General features: G+C 56.0%; 1 protein-coding gene across 2 annotated transcripts; it reads left to right on the forward strand.

The window, feature by feature from the left end:
- The first annotated feature begins 66 nt into the window (after positions 1-66).
- MMAB (metabolism of cobalamin associated B) lies at positions 67-11,265 on the forward strand. Of its 2 annotated transcripts, XM_037052303.1 has the most exons (10): positions 67-251; positions 1,403-1,464; positions 3,256-3,349; positions 3,512-3,569; positions 4,625-4,787; positions 5,671-5,743; positions 5,978-6,079; positions 6,411-6,475; positions 8,208-8,267; positions 10,835-10,892. In XM_037052303.1, the coding sequence occupies exons 1-9, from the start codon at positions 142-144 to the stop codon at positions 8,261-8,263; spliced, it is 783 nt and encodes a 260-aa protein (XP_036908198.1). In that variant the 5' UTR covers positions 67-141; the 3' UTR covers positions 8,264-8,267; positions 10,835-10,892. The 2 variants fall into 2 exon arrangements, with proteins under 2 accessions (XP_036908198.1, XP_036908200.1); XM_037052305.1 differs by lacking the exon at positions 4,625-4,787 and having other exon boundaries at positions 5,978-6,075; positions 10,835-11,265.
- Positions 11,266-14,675: the final 3,410 nt, after the last annotated feature.

Raw genomic sequence — 14,675 nt, forward strand, 5'->3', positions numbered from 1 at the left:
GTTCCTCCCTGAGCTGAGCGCCACAGACCAATGGAAAATGATACTTGAGAGGTGGTGCGGCCGGCGGTAGGTGGAGTCACCCCGGGACCAGGACGGAAGCCTGGTGGGGTCAACCCCGACAAAGGGGCTTGACACTTGGCTATGTGGACCCTGGGAGGCCGCCTTGGCCTTCGCGGGTGCCTCGCGGACGGCAGGCTACTTTGTCCCCGTTTCCAGAGCCGCGGTTCCCCGGGCGCGGAAGACGGGGACAGGTAAGTGCCTGGCTGGGAGGGTAACTTGAACACCTGGAATTGTGTTCTCCATAATTACATCACACCGCAGTGAGGTCACAGGGCACCTGCCAGGTGACGGCCTCGGTCCTGACGTCACCGTGGCAGTGTAGGCACCTAGAAGCCAGAAAACAAGATTTTATTGCACAAGAAAAGCCCGATCGAAGTTCAGGACAGAGCATATCCCATGTGGGCCAAGAGGGCCGTCTTGCCTGGCTTCACAGTCAGGAGGGGCCTCGATTCTCACTTTCATGTTTCCCCAAAGCAGTTTATACTTACAGACACGGAGATACACCACGTGATCTAAACATGGCTGTCATCATACACGTTGAAACTTGCATCCCATTCAGAACCTGTAGAGTACCATGAATTAATAATGGAGTCATATATTATTCATAGATCCACTAATTTAACCTTTGAGTAATCTTGTAATGTGAACTCCGAATGGTGAACTCCGAATTTCTTCTACTTGAAAACGCCAGTTTTTGAACCTTGTTTTGTCAATTCTCTATTTCTGAATATCTTGAAGTTTCATAGAATGGAAGTGGCCTATGTCTCTTTCCCTCCAAGAGGCCCTGACCTGGTGGAATAGAGGGTGAGAGTTTGGGTAGAGTAGAAGCAACAGTTTGGGGTCCGGCATAAGATGGTCTTGGGCATGAGTCCCAGCCCTCCCTCCTCCTCCCTGGGTGACCTAGGAAGATGGGTGTCGGCTTGTGAGCTACTGTTAACGGTAAAATGAAGATCATAGGCAGTGCCCACCTTTGGGTTGTGGAAAGACACCCAGGGTAATTTCAGGAGATAACGCCCAGAATGTGCTTAGCACTGTGCAGGGATTGTGGAGAATGATTGATAAATTCTTCTGGTGAATATTTATTCAGCTTCTGCTCTGAACAAGGAACTACATCAGCTGCTCTGCAGATACGGATGTGGGCAAGATCTGTGTCTTGCCCACACAAAGGCCTTACAACTAAGGGATTGGAGGGGAGAGATGTCAACAGGGGAATCAAGGAGGTGAGGGGGCAGGAAGTGTTGCCTCTGAAGCTACGAGCAGCAAGCTGGGACCCACAGACGGAGGCGCCCCACTCTAGAAACCATCCCCACTCACAGCCTCTTGATGCCTGTTTTCTCATTAGGCCACAGCCTTCCTCGAAGACACCCAAGATCCCCAAGATTTACACCAAAACAGGAGATAAAGGTAGGGTGGGGACAGGTAGAAAATGCAAATAGAGATGCGGAAGACTCCATTTTAAAGTTCTTCCAGATCCTTTGCAGCTGTTAAAAAGTATGTGGCAGATCTCAAACACAACACCCAAATGTAAGGTGATATGAAAGAGGTCCCTAATCCACCCAGTGATCAAAGCCAGTTGCAGAACAATCCAAACACTCAGAATCGTTGGGAGAGAAATTGAGTTGTGGGGGCGGGGGATGGGCAGAAGGGCTTTCATTGTTTACCTACTTTTATGACCTTCTTTTTCTCTAACAGGCATATTATCACTTTGATGATATAAGAAGTACCAGAACATATTGTTGTATAGGAAAAAAGAATATATCAGTATAATACCATTTTCTATAGTTAAAACCAAGCAGATCACTAGTATACATTGTTTTGTGTATACACAGCAGGTCCTCTAATACCGGTGTTTCGTTCAGTGTCATTAATTAGGTTGATGAGATGCAGTGGACCTTAACTCTTGTGTAGATTAATTAGCCTGTGGTGAAATTGGTTTTGTTATACATCGTTTCCACAGTGTCAAGAACCCATCCGCTATGTTCAGTGAGAACTTGCTGTGTACTTGTGTAGTAAAGATCTAAAACAAAGCATAGGATGTGCTTAAGGCCAGTGAACTGTACCCTCAAAAATGCTTAAAATAGCAAGTTTTATATTATGTATATGTTACTACAATTTTAAAAAATATGCATAGGAATGACAAAGAAGGTTGTTAGTGTTGATGCCCTCCAGGGACCTCCGGGGACGATCTGATCGGAAAAAGTCGGTCAGTTAGCTCATTGCAGCCGGAGATGGGGCACACCATGGGGACAGGAAGGGACACACCATGTTACTGAGTGGGCAGCTCAGTAACAGGAAGTTGGAAGGACTTTAGGACCGGGCTCCTGTTCAGTGATTTGGGGAGAGTGCAAGCAGGTAGGGCTTTGCTCTGGGTTGGGTGATGTCTGAAGCAAGGCTAATTCTGTGACTAGGTGTCCTAATCCTTTCTGTCTAGAAGGGGAGAGGGGCAAAGAGGGACCAAGCGGTAACTGATGAAGAAGTGGCCATCACATTAGCCAGGAGAGGGAGATGCTTGGTTCTCTTTGGTCCTTCGGACCTAGCAGTTCAGACAGGGTTCCTGCTAACACGTGTCGGCCAGCGTCCCGTTTTGGTCTTCATCTGTCGTGATCACAGGGTTGCCCATCTGATGGTGTTCTGTTCAACCAGAGAACACCACAGCCTACCTCTGAATGCCAGGCAGGCATCTGGCAGCGCCAAAGCCTATCTGGTGTTGCCAGTCCAGCTCCTGGCTGTCGGGAGCAGGTTTTGTCTTCCCTGGGGGTTTTGATACCTGGGGGAGAAAGGCAGGAAATGTGACCTGGGCAGAGATACAGAGCCCTTTGATTTCATGTGAAATACAATTGTAATGTATATGTAACATGCATCGATGTGTCTTATTTCTTTAGCAGGATGGTTAGTACATGACTGTTAAGTTTAAAAGCACATCAAGACAGAAGTGAGGATGGTGGTTACCCATGAGTGGTAACCACCCCTGAAAGGGGGTGCATGTGGGCTTCTAGGGTGCTGGTCGCGTTCTCCTTCCTGACGTGAGTGCCCATCACAGAGGTGTATTCAGTTAGCAGCAATCCATCAACTTGTACACTTGTGAGCTGAGCACTCTTCTGTGTATATGTTATACCGGAAACAGGAAGTTTTCCGAAAAGTGCATGGCAGGAAAAAAATGTCCTATTTTAAGGCAGCTAAACATGGTTTTCACAGGGTTTTCCAGCACCTTCACTGGAGAAAGGAGGTCCAAAGACGACCAAGTGTTTGAAGCTTTAGGAACTACAGACGAATTAAGTTCCGCTATTGGGTAAGGTTGGATGGGACGGGTCCTGAGGCGAATTTGAACTGGGCAGCAGTGGGTGTGATTACCATGCAGCCCCGAGATTGCTGGTTGGTCTCCGAGGCTGCCGACCCTTGACAAGCAAGACAGCGCCTGGGGAGGCAAATTCTTTTTCCTTTTTCCTCATAGGTTTGCCATGGAATTAATTGCGGAAAAGGGCCACCCATTTGCTGAAGAGCTTGAGAAAGTGAGTAACATTGTCTCGTCCCAAGGTGGGATTTTTTTTTATCCCTGAGGCCTGGTGACTGTAACCGGATTTGCCATTCGATTATCGCCTCCTCTCTCTGTCACTGGGACTAGTTGCTCTTCCTCTGAGCCTCAGTTTCTCCATCTGGAAAATGGGGACACAGATGGAGAAATTCCCTCCCGGAGAAGATAGGGCAATGGAAAGGCTAGTGGTCTCTGCCCCCCAGGGGACACTTGGCCATGTCTGGAGACATGTTTGGTTGTCATAACTGGGGGAGGATGTTCTGGTGGATAGAGGCCAGGGATGCTGCTAGACATCTTACAGTGCCAGGACAATCCCCACCACAAAAAACGACACAAATGTCGGTAGCACAGAGGTTGAGAAAGGCGAGCCCTCCTCCAGGGGAGCTCATGGTCATTAGCATAACTGCTCTGCTCCTCGGGCACTGGAGGCTCTGATCCACAGAGAGGAATTCAGAAATGGAGACAGGGACGCCCGCCCTGGAACACATAGGACGTGTCCCAGGTTTCAACCACATGCTGACTTGTACCTTTAGGAACTGCTCCTGAGACGGTCAGCCCTCAGCCCGAGTCAGTCCTCCAGGCCAGGTTGGAGCAGACAGGGTGGCGGGGGTGGGAGGGGGCTGCCTACGTATGGGAGGCCTTGACTGCTGGAACATTCTGTGAACGAAGCACCTCCTGTGTGATGGAGAAGCATTTTCAGCCTCGTAATGGGGAATCGTTCATGCCCCCAGTGGTCATTTCTGCCCGCTGTGCGCATCTCCGAGCTGGGCTGACAGAGGGAGAGCTGGGGCTAGGACGTGATGGGCGCCCCCAGGCTTTAGGCTCCTGCCCTTTGAGTCACAGCTCCAACATCACCCCACACCCAGTGCCCCCGCATCCGCTCTGCCTCCAGCTGGGCTGGGCGCCTCTCCCGGGTTTCCACACCCCCCATGCCTCCCCTCTCATGGCAGACATCACCAGGAGTGTCAGACCGCCTCCTCTCAGCTAGGGCACCTGTGACCTGTTCACCTGCAGGCCCAGTCTGTCCTCCAGGGGCTGCTGACGGGGCCTGTGGGAGGTGGCCAGGCAGACTGGATCCCACTTGATCCTCGCAGGATCCCAGAAAGGGTGACTTGCCCGAGACCCCACAGCCAGAGATCAGTGAAGCTGGGATCCGACCCCCACGCCAGGCCAGCTCTCCCCAGCATTCCCTGGGATGATCACTGCAGTCGCCAGCCCATGGCCAGTACTTTTGCTCCCTGCCCACCAAAGCCACCAATGGCAGGCAGCCTGCAATGCACCCAGGGTCTGCTGATGGGCAGCTCAGGAGTGTCCAGTCCACTGCTGGGTCGGGGGGGTCCGTGCTAATCGGCTGCGTCGTGCTCCTGTCACCCTGTCACAGTGGCCATCTTACCAGAGGTCACAGAGCTCCGCTCCCCACAGCCCACCACCACAGAGCTCCAGTGGACCCTGGCCAGGCACAGTCAGAGGGGCGTATGTGGGTCTCATCAGCACAGGAGCCTGTGGGCCATCTGTCATGCAGAAGGGCTCTTCTGGAGCCCTTCCAGAAGAGCTCAATGGGCCACCTCTGCTGTACGCACCTCCCCCCCACCCCGCCCCCTATCACCCCTTGGAGCACAGGCCTCGCCCAGCCGTGCTTCCTGCCCTGAAACACCCCACACGCCTCCGTGGACCACGTTCTTGGTGGCCCTGTCCTTCATAACTGAGAAAGCACTGTTGAGCGCAGTCTCTTGGCTCAGCTGTAAAAGGTTAGAAAAAGCTGTCACTTTAGAGAAAAGAAAAACAAACCTCACAGGGCCCAGGCTCCGGGGAGGCACAAGGGTCAGGGTGAGAAGATCCCGGTTGACCATCTCTGGGCCCTTGGCTTTGGAACCCAGCATTACCCAGCTGTCCCCAAGGGAGCCAGGTTGCCTCCCAGCAGGGCTGGTGTCCAGACAGTTTGCTAACTAGCCTTTAAATGCCAGCTAATTAAAGGTTGCGACAGCCCCCAGCAGACCAGCCCCCGCACGCCTTGCTCAGTCAGGTGGCGCCTTTGTGCAGGGCCTCATTTATGCCCTCTGTCGCCCCCCCCCCTCCAGATCCAGTGCTCCCTGCAGGACGTCGGCTCTGCCCTGGCGACCCCACGTTCCTCGGCCAGGGAGGCCCACTTAAGTAATTGTCTGGACCCCTCGTGCGGGCTCAGAGGGTCCCATGGTGGCTGGGGCAGAGGGCGAGAGCTCTCCCGGGTGTCACCTGGGACCCTGGTCAGCTTGGCCTGCAGCTCCTGAGTGGGAAGGAGCCTTTGGAGATTGTGGGAGTGGCTTGGAGGGCACCGAGCAGATGGACGGGTGGGGGATGGGCTCTTTGACCATCTGGCCGGCTGTGTCCTACTCCGTGACTCCCCAGAGCACACCGCGTTTGGGACGGGCCCCATCCTGGAGCTGGAGCAGTGGATCGACAGATACTCCAGCCAGCTGCCCCCTCTCACGGCTTTCATTCTGCCTGTAGGTACAGGGAACCCTCAGCCTGAGGGGTGGGGAGAGGTGTGGGCTGCAGGCCAAGTGTCCTGACAGAAACACGTGGGCATTGAATAAGTCCCCCTCTTTAATGGTTTGTAGTGACAGCTCTCTCCCAGGTCCCCTGTATGCCCTCTCTGGTCCCTCCCAGCTCTGTCCACTCTTGCGGGGAGGTGGCCAGTGGCTGGTCCTGGCAGGGCACCCTGCATGCAGGTCACTGCCTACTGGGGCGCAGGGCCACCTCCCCACTCGAGGAGCTCCTGGTCAGCAGCGGGCACACCCGCCCAGCCCCCTGCTCCAGCCAACGCCCCTTCTCCTTTTAGTCAGGGGGCAAGAGCAGCTCTGCACTACATTTCTGCCGGGCCGTGTGTCGCCGAGCTGAGAGACGGTAAGGGGCCCAGGAAGAGGGAGCAGGAGCCTGGTCAGAGTGGGAGGCAGGCGGTGGGGTGACCTCCACGCCACACAGCCACCCATCAGCAGACCTGGCTCCTTTGTGGTGCCGGGTGGACACCAGGCCAGACCAGGTCCCTGCCCTCAGAGCCCTACATTGTGGAGGGCAGACAAGGATCTGTGACACAGCCAGGTCGCCGCTTGCAGAGAAACAAGCAGTTATGGGGAGCGGCGGTCCTCGTGGGCTTAGTGGGTCACTATAGCACTCACATGGTATGATATTCCAAAGGGCATTCAGTGAACATTCCCTCCTGTGCCCCAGCTGCCCCATTCCTTGGGGGGGGGGCGGTCACTCTAAGTGGGGCAGTCTGAGCTGAGCAGAAATGGCTGCCGGGCCCACATTGTGGTAGGGGCTGTGCAGGAGGCTGTGGGATGCGGGGGTGACCCAGCCCGGGCACAGGGAGGGTCTCTCTCAGTCATGCTGTGGGGGCCAACAGCGGAAGGGCTGGTGGGTGAGCCAGAGAGTCCAGGGCAAGGGGACAGCAGGGGCAGAGGCAGCAGTCCGCACCAAAAGCACAGAAAGGCAGCCAGGCATCTGAACCAGAGTGAGGGGCACGGGGCTCAGGGAAGCCAGCGGCTGAGCCGAGGCCGGGCCAGGCCAGACCCCCCCCTTGTGGTCCCATGGGGGCCTGCCTTTATCCTGGGAGCAACAAGAAGCCACTGGCAGGTTTTATTTAGGCTGTGGGGTGACATGAAGGGACTTTGCTGGGTAGAGAAGGGCCCAGGGGGACCCACATGGCTGTGGGGGGTGTGGGTGGAAGCTCTGAACAGACCAGCCACCTGTCACCCTAACCCCTGAACTCAGAGCCTGGGAGAGGAGGGACCCCCAGAACTACTGGCAGCCTTTTCAGTGAAACTAAAGGTTATTACAAAAATCTCACTGATACCACCCCTAGACCAGCTGCCACTTGGCTTCACAGAGAAATGGAAGTAAAGCCCTACTATGAGACAACAGCCAGGGCCGTGCCTGACACCTAACAGTCATTCTCTCACTGGTTCCTTGTGAGGACCCTGGGAGAGGGGTGGTGGCAGCCCGCACTTCACAGGGGACAGGAAATTGGGGCTCAGAGAGGTGACATTAGGGCCCGGGTCCCCTGAGTGGTTCGTGGCAGGAGTGTGGAGTGGGGCCCCGGTGTGTCTGGTGCAAACCCAAGCTCTGTGCACAGCCCTCCATCACGAAGCTTTCATCCGCCCTGGAAGGCTCTTGGGCCCACATCACTCCGAAAGGGATCCTGTGTAACAGAAAGAGCTTTGGCTTCAAAAGGAGATACAAAGCCCCACCTCAGCCATGCTTATAGTAGCAAACACCTGGAGACAACCCAAAGCCCCAGCGTGGGGAAGGGCTGAGCAGAGGAGGGGTCCCCAGTCCACCAGGCAGGAGACGTGCACGAGGGACACCACCCGATGAAAAGCCCCCTGGGCAGGGGACACAAACCTCAGTTTTGGGGGCAGCGTCTCCCGGCAAGGGTTACGCAGCAGACGTAACGTGCTCGAAGGTCCTGCCCCATCACCGAGGCTCGGCAGGCAGCAGTGCACCGTCCGGAGTGTCCACGCAGACCGGCAGGGACAGCAGGTCAAGCCGCAGTGGCTGCAACAGGCCGGCTTGGGGTGCAGCCCTGGGTCTTGCAGTGTGCTGACCCCTCGTGACGCTGGGCGTCCTCACTTTCCAGAGTGGTGCCTCTCGTCCAGATGGGTGACACGGATGCAAACGTGGCCAAGTTCTTAAACAGGTACGTGGATGGAGGGCAGAGACGTGAAAAGCAGGATGCACTATGGGAAGTGGCAGCAACGGGAGGGCGTTCCTTCCGTTTCATTTCATTGCACTTTGTTCGTTTCATTTCCCCGAGGACCCTCTCACAGCCAGTCCCCTCCCCACAAGGCCCCCCGGGCAGTGTGAATTGAGAGGAGACAGCCAGGCCCAGGACCCCCCAGGCCCAGGGCCCTGGCACAGGACCCGGTGCGCCGGCTGGCCCAGGGAGGGCTGCAGCTGGCCCAAGGCCTGCCTCCCTGGGTTCCGCTCCCGCCTGGGCTCGTGCAGTGTTAGCATGAGCAAGGCCAGTGCCTAGGGGCAGGACAAGAGCTGGGGACCCCTGGGAGCTAGCCTGGGTGTCCAGAAAGTGGCCTCACAGCCAGGATCTGGCCCCTTAATTGTGGTCACTCCCCCGACAGGGACATAACCTGGGCTTTGATGGGTCCGGACCCACTTCTTTCCTCTTGTGAGGGGTTGGGCCTCAGCAGGGTGACACATGTGGCATTCCTGGCCACAGCAGCAACTGTGGGGGAGCCCGTGTCACTGGAAAGGGACCCAGACCAAGGTGGGTCTGCCCCAGCACCGTCCGGAATGTGTGGGCTCTTGGCTTCATGCAGGAAAGATTTTCTGGGTGATGTTGAGGGTGCATTTATTAAAGCTGGGGTCAGCGAAACAAAGGAAAGGCTTAAGACAGAGGAGGCAAGATCACAGCAACGGGAACGAGGCTATGCGGGGCCACATGGACTTGGGAAAGGACAGCACAGTGACAGAGGTGAGCCACACTGGGCAGTGTGGACTCAGAAAGCGAGTTATGGAGGTGAAGGAGAGCCCCTGGAGACAGGTGCCAGGGGTGAGCCTGGGAGGAGCTGCCACTACCCACTGCTCCCCTGGTTGCAAGTGTTGGGGGGCCCCTTACAGCTTAGGGGAAGGAAAGCAAGAGTACATGCCTGAGGAAAGGGGGCTGGCAGCCTTTGTCTTAAGGGATTTTATCCTTTTTCTCAAAGCAGGTGTTTTAGGGGAGGTACCAGGGGAGGGTCTCAACAGAGTCTTCAACAGCTTTCCAGGTGTGCCCTTCCATGTGCAGATGTGTCCAAATGGTTGCATCACATCTGGGAGTTTCACGTCGCTCTCTGGTCAGCTTTGCTTCTGTCTTGGACTTGTCTGGTTCTGACGGCTTTTTTGTTACTTGATCCCCTGGCTTCACCCATTCTGGGGTTTGGCCAGTGCTCATGGCACCTACCGACCCTCTATTATCTGTCTCCGTGACGAGGGCAGTTTAGGCTACTCACTCTCTGGCTGGGGAGGGGAGGAGTAAACCACCTGCTCCTAAGTGTCCTTGGTTCGGGAAGATAAGATCCTGCCATTCATTAGCAGGTTGCTAATTGTGTAGTCTTATATATTTATTTACTTCTTTTCCTGGCCTTGTTGGACTATTTGTTTCAGTTTTCCTCATTCCACTGGCCCAGGGATCTTCCTAGCTTCTTACTGTCCCGCCCCCCCTCCCCCCCTCGACAGCCCTGTAATGTTCTGAGGGCTGAATCCGTCCATTCCCTCAGCAAGGAAGGTGTCAGTGAGCGTGTAAGAAACGAACACGGCAGGGCTGCCGGGGTGGGGAGGGGAGGACCGGCGGGGAGGTTCCTGCAGGGCCTGGTGTGGAGCTGGCCGCAGGGGGTAGGAGCCGGGCAGGGAGAGGCGGCGAGAGATGGAGGAGGCGCTGCTCACCCTGCATGAAAACGGGGAGAAGTGCAGGAGGCTCAGAGGTGGGCAGCTCCCGAACTCACTGCCAGCACTCTAAAGGGGTCTCCTCTTGTGGTTTTCTCCACCCCAACTTTTGCGTTGAGGCCCCATCCCTGAGGTTCAAAGAAAGAAGGGGGAGAGGGAGTAGGCCCCCAGCCACTAGAGTGCTCTGGGCCAGTGCTTCTCAGCCAGGACACCTGGCAGTGTCGGGGGTCATGTTTAGTTGGACGGCTGGGTGGAGGCCAAGGACGCTGCCCAGTGTCCCACAGGGCATAAGACAGCCCCCTCTCTGCAGCACAGAGTAATTCGGGAAGTCCGTAGTGCCGAGGTTGAGAACCCTGCTCTAGACGCAGCGCCAGCATCCCCTGGCGTGGGTTCCACCGGCAAAGTTCCAGGCCTGGCCCGGCTGCCCCAAGGCGCAGCCCCAAGGCGCAGTCTGCAGGTCACCAGCATCCCTAGGGACCTGTGCGCATGCTCCAGTTCCAGAGGCACAGGTCCTGGTCACTGGAAAGTGCAGGAAGCAGCCCAGGGAGTGGTCCGAAGTCACCAGCCCTGTGAGGTTGGGTGGGGGCAGTGGCCTTGTCCTATAGGAGCCCCCCAGCCCTGGCTCCTGAGCCAGGTGCCCGGCGCTCACAGAAGCTGTCCCCAAGTGCCACCCATCAAGCCCACGCCGGCCACTGCTCACGTCCCACTCGATGCTCTCGGGGCCCGTGATTTATATTTCCTCCTTGAAGGCTAATAGGGGAAGGACCCAGTTAGCATTGATTGCTGCTTTCAGATCATTCCGCCTGCTTCTCTCTGCCCCGCCAGGCTCAGCGACTATCTCTTCACCTTAGCCAGATACGCAGCCATGAAGGAGGGGAACCGAGAAAAAATATACAAGAAAAACGACCCATCGGACTGAATCTGAGGCACTCAGAAATAATGGAAAGCGGGAGCCTTATAAACCCTTCGGTGGTGACTCTCGGGAAAAGAAGAGTTTGCCCTTCGTGTTCTGGCTTCAGAAGATCTCTCCCAGAGGGGCTGGAAGCTGGGCTTCTGTCCAAACTCAGCTGCCTTTCAGACCCCCTGCCACTGCCCTGGGGAGCTGTGGCTGCTGGAGAAGCCGCACCCCCCAGCCCCAGCTCTCCTTGGTCTTAGAGGGAGTGGGATTGAATTCTGTGTTGCAGGAAAGAGTGGTAAAGTGATTGCTGTGAGGAGAAGGAGCTGCCCAGGAAAAGAGAATAAAAGTGGGGCAGGTTTGTACTGAGTGTGCATGGGAAGGGGTGGCGGGGGGGGGCCTCTTCCACTGCCAGCTCGGTGTGTCTGAGGATTTGGAGCGGCACCAGAGGCCCTTGGAAATGTAATTGTGACTTACCTAGGCCAAAGGGTCTTTAAATGTCACATTTATAAAGAGGAAGGCAGACAGGATTTGGGAGTTGAGTCACCTCGGAGCCACCGGTCACCGCCTACATGTGGAGGGAAGGACAGCTGCAGATCCAAGGTGCAGCCTCACAAACACTGCATGGGCCGAAGCGCGCAGTGGGGGTGCAGCCTGGAGACGCTTCTCCAAGGGGTGCCTTCCTCCATCTGGGGAGGAAGACCCGGGACAGAGAAGCACCGCCTCTCAAACGAGGGCATGTCCTGCCCAGGCAGATGGGGGCAAGAGGCGGAGGTGGGACGTTGTCAGCTTGAGACAGTGAGATCTTGAGTTTGCAGCGAGGCCGACACAGACGGGCCGTCCTTCCCTGATGCTGCACTCGGCTGGTTTACGCCTGAGTTTTGTGCCACGGCTGTATTTTATCTCACTTGTCACCACCGCTCCCTCCTGCTAGGACACGTGGCTGCCAGTGCCAGCTGTGTCCTTGGGAAGGGGGATATTTATGAAGCGCGAGGAGGCGGCCCTGAGACCCTGAAGGTCTCGCACTGCTAACTGTAGGAAATGACTTCAGAAGGGCTCACTGCCCGCCGAAGTGCCCAGTGGGCTCCAGGCAGCCGACCTGTATTTACTGACTGCCCGGTTAGCGTGGGGCAGCAGCGGGGCTGGTCACTCCGTGGTCCTTTGGGCTGGCATATCCGCCTGTGTTGAAACCATTAGTCACGTGAATGTTCTTGCTTTCACTGGCTTTCCTCACCGCCTCACCTGCTTATTTTGCTGGAGGGACAGGCACACACCATCCCTTCTGGGTCCTTCTGTTCCCAGCAGGCTGCCGTGGCTGGACCGTGAGTGAAAATGAAAGCCGTCCAGGCAGGCAGGGGCGCAGTGTCCGAGAGCAGAACTGAGAACGGGGAGAGCAGGGACATCTCCGGCGAGGCCCACGGGGGTGGACTGCCCCACTGTGCAGGTGCCCTGTGGAGGATTCTGTCCTGAGAGCTTGCCCCAAACGGCTCCTTGCCCTCAGCCCTGCCCACTCCTCTGAATCTTCCAGGAAGGAGCAGGACAGATATAGTGAAACAACTGTCCCATACCGAGTTCCAAGCGAGTGTGAAACACACCCCACAGAGGACAAGAGAAGCTCTCTGACTGAATACAGCGTCCTAAAGTGACCCTCTTTGAAACAAGGCAGGTTGCCTGTCCCCAAATCCCATCCCCACCAGCCGGTACTGGGAGGGACAGTCACAGGCCTGACATTAACCCGGGATCCTGGAACACCCTCTGCATCTGCCCTCCACCAGCAAATGTCCCCCCAGAGACAGCCCAGGTGCAGGGCTGACCTGGCATCCCTGGAGGGGTGTCCTGTGCCCCAACCTGGGAAAAACAGGAATCCTATCCTGGGGGCCCGGATGATGGAGTGGCTTGAAACCTTTACTCACCCACAGTGCCTTATGAAGCCGTCCAGGAGCCTGAGGCAAAAGGCAAACGTGCTCCCCGCCCCGCACACTTACCAAGATGCCCTCCCAGGTCTTGAACCCAGGTCAGAAGAGTTAACGAGAGCTCCGCAGTGAAAACATGTGACTCTCCAGAAAGCCCCGTGTGGCCCAGGCTGTTTGCATGCCACTGTCAGCCCTCATGAATGATTGTCCCTGTTGCCCAGTAAAGCAGGGTTGGGGAGGAACTCGGGCTTTTATTTAAAACCAGTACCTTGTTGATCATATTTTTTTGCATAAATTTTTAAAATACTGCATGAAAATACTACTTAATCTTGCCCACTGGGGTTTGGGGCGCTCCCGTACATTTTGCCCCCAAGAAAGTGCGTCCCGGCCTCACCTGGCTCAGGCCCAGGTCTCCCGGGAACATATTTAATACCATCCTCAGAGGTGAGCTGGTGGTCGGGCATCCTATCAGAGAGAAGACCCTGCCAGCATCCGGCTGGGCCCCAGCCTCACTGCAACCCTGGAGGGGGCCCCGTCTACCTACTCTTGCTTTGCAGGTGAGGAGACTGAAGCTCAGGGGAGAGGAGCCCCTCCTCTCAAGGAGTCGGCACCAGGAGGTGGGCCCAGGATGTGGCCTTGGGACACCTGGCCCGGTGCTCCTGGCCTCCCCCTCCCGCCCCGTGACACTCACTTTAATCATGGGCTGCCGAGAACAATGTCAGGCACTAATAGATTCTGCTGTCTCATTTCTCAACCTAGTTTCCCTTAACTGATATTTTTCATGGCTATTGTTAATGCGCATTTATCACTGAGTAATTTTCACGGCCTGAACTTGTAACACATCCCAATGACAAACGTCTCCTGTCCCAAATCCCCGACCAGGTGCAATGTCACCCTCGCCGCCTCCCTGCCACCTTCTTCCGACAGCCCATCCAGTTTTATGACCACCCTGTCCCAGTTATCACTACTGAACCTTTAAGCATCCAGACGCATTTCAAGTCTAATTGAATAAAATTCTCCATATAATAAATTCTGCATGAGCGCCACATATGTCAGTGCCCGGGAGGATTTGTGGCTGACCTCCCCCTTTAGACCAGGCCCGGGAACCGCACTGGCAAGACAGGACCCAGGCTGGTCCAGTCCTCCTTCCATATTGAGGGAACCAAATTCACCTTTGCAGCCCACCTGGGGTGCAGCTTCCACTTGCTTTGGCCTGTTGCTTATCTTCTCCAGGATTGTCTCAGGGAGGACAGCAGTCAAGGCCAAGTGGAGGCAGGGGACACCCGGGAACTTGGGGGAGTCGGTCCCTTGGTTCCCCCACTCCACAGAATCTGAAACTTCTGATGAAGGCTACACTCTTCCTGGGGGAGGATGCACACACATGTCCACAGTTCGCACACAACATGAGGAAGTCCGTGGAAGCCCTGGGTAAGAATCCGTGTTCTAGAATAACCAGGGCAGCCTCTCTTCAGGAGAGAATCAGACTCACGAGGCTGCCTGCCTAGTCCTGAAGGGTGAGGAGCATTTGGGGCTGGCAGGGGAGGCTCTGGGTGCCCTTTGGTGTTTGTAAGACTGTGCGGAACAGTGAGCAACAGCCTGGGGCAGTTCAAGCCCAGCTCTGCTCCTTCGGAGCTTCGGTCTCTGGCCAAGTCACCCCATCTTTCTCAGACTTGCTTCCTCACCTGTGAAGTGGGAACGGTGATACAGTTGCCTCCCTTTATCCACAGGAGATGCGTTCTGAGGCCCCAGGGGGGCCTGAAACCTGGGCGTGCTGAGCCCCGTGTGCATCTGGTTTTTCCAGTGCACGTGTGTCTGTGATAAGGGTTGATTTATAAAAGCTAGGCACAGTATGAGATGA

This window comes from Sturnira hondurensis, unplaced genomic scaffold, assembly GCF_014824575.4.
Source record: "Sturnira hondurensis isolate 20B ecotype Veracruz unplaced genomic scaffold, ASM1482457v3 Scaffold0007406, whole genome shotgun sequence".
Taxonomy (NCBI): Eukaryota; Metazoa; Chordata; class Mammalia; order Chiroptera; family Phyllostomidae; genus Sturnira; species Sturnira hondurensis.

Coding starts and splice junctions, on each gene's coding strand:
- MMAB (XM_037052303.1), top strand. CDS start 142: ATGTGGACCCTGGGAGGCCGCCTTGGCCTTCGCGGGTGCCTCGCGGAC. Junction 4,788..5,670: donor TCTCCCCAGCATTCCCTGGG/ATGATCACTGCA, acceptor CCCCCCCTCCAG/ATCCAGTGCTCCCTGCAGGA. Junction 5,744..5,977: donor GGCCAGGGAGGCCCACTTAA/GTAATTGTCTGG, acceptor GTGACTCCCCAG/AGCACACCGCGTTTGGGACG.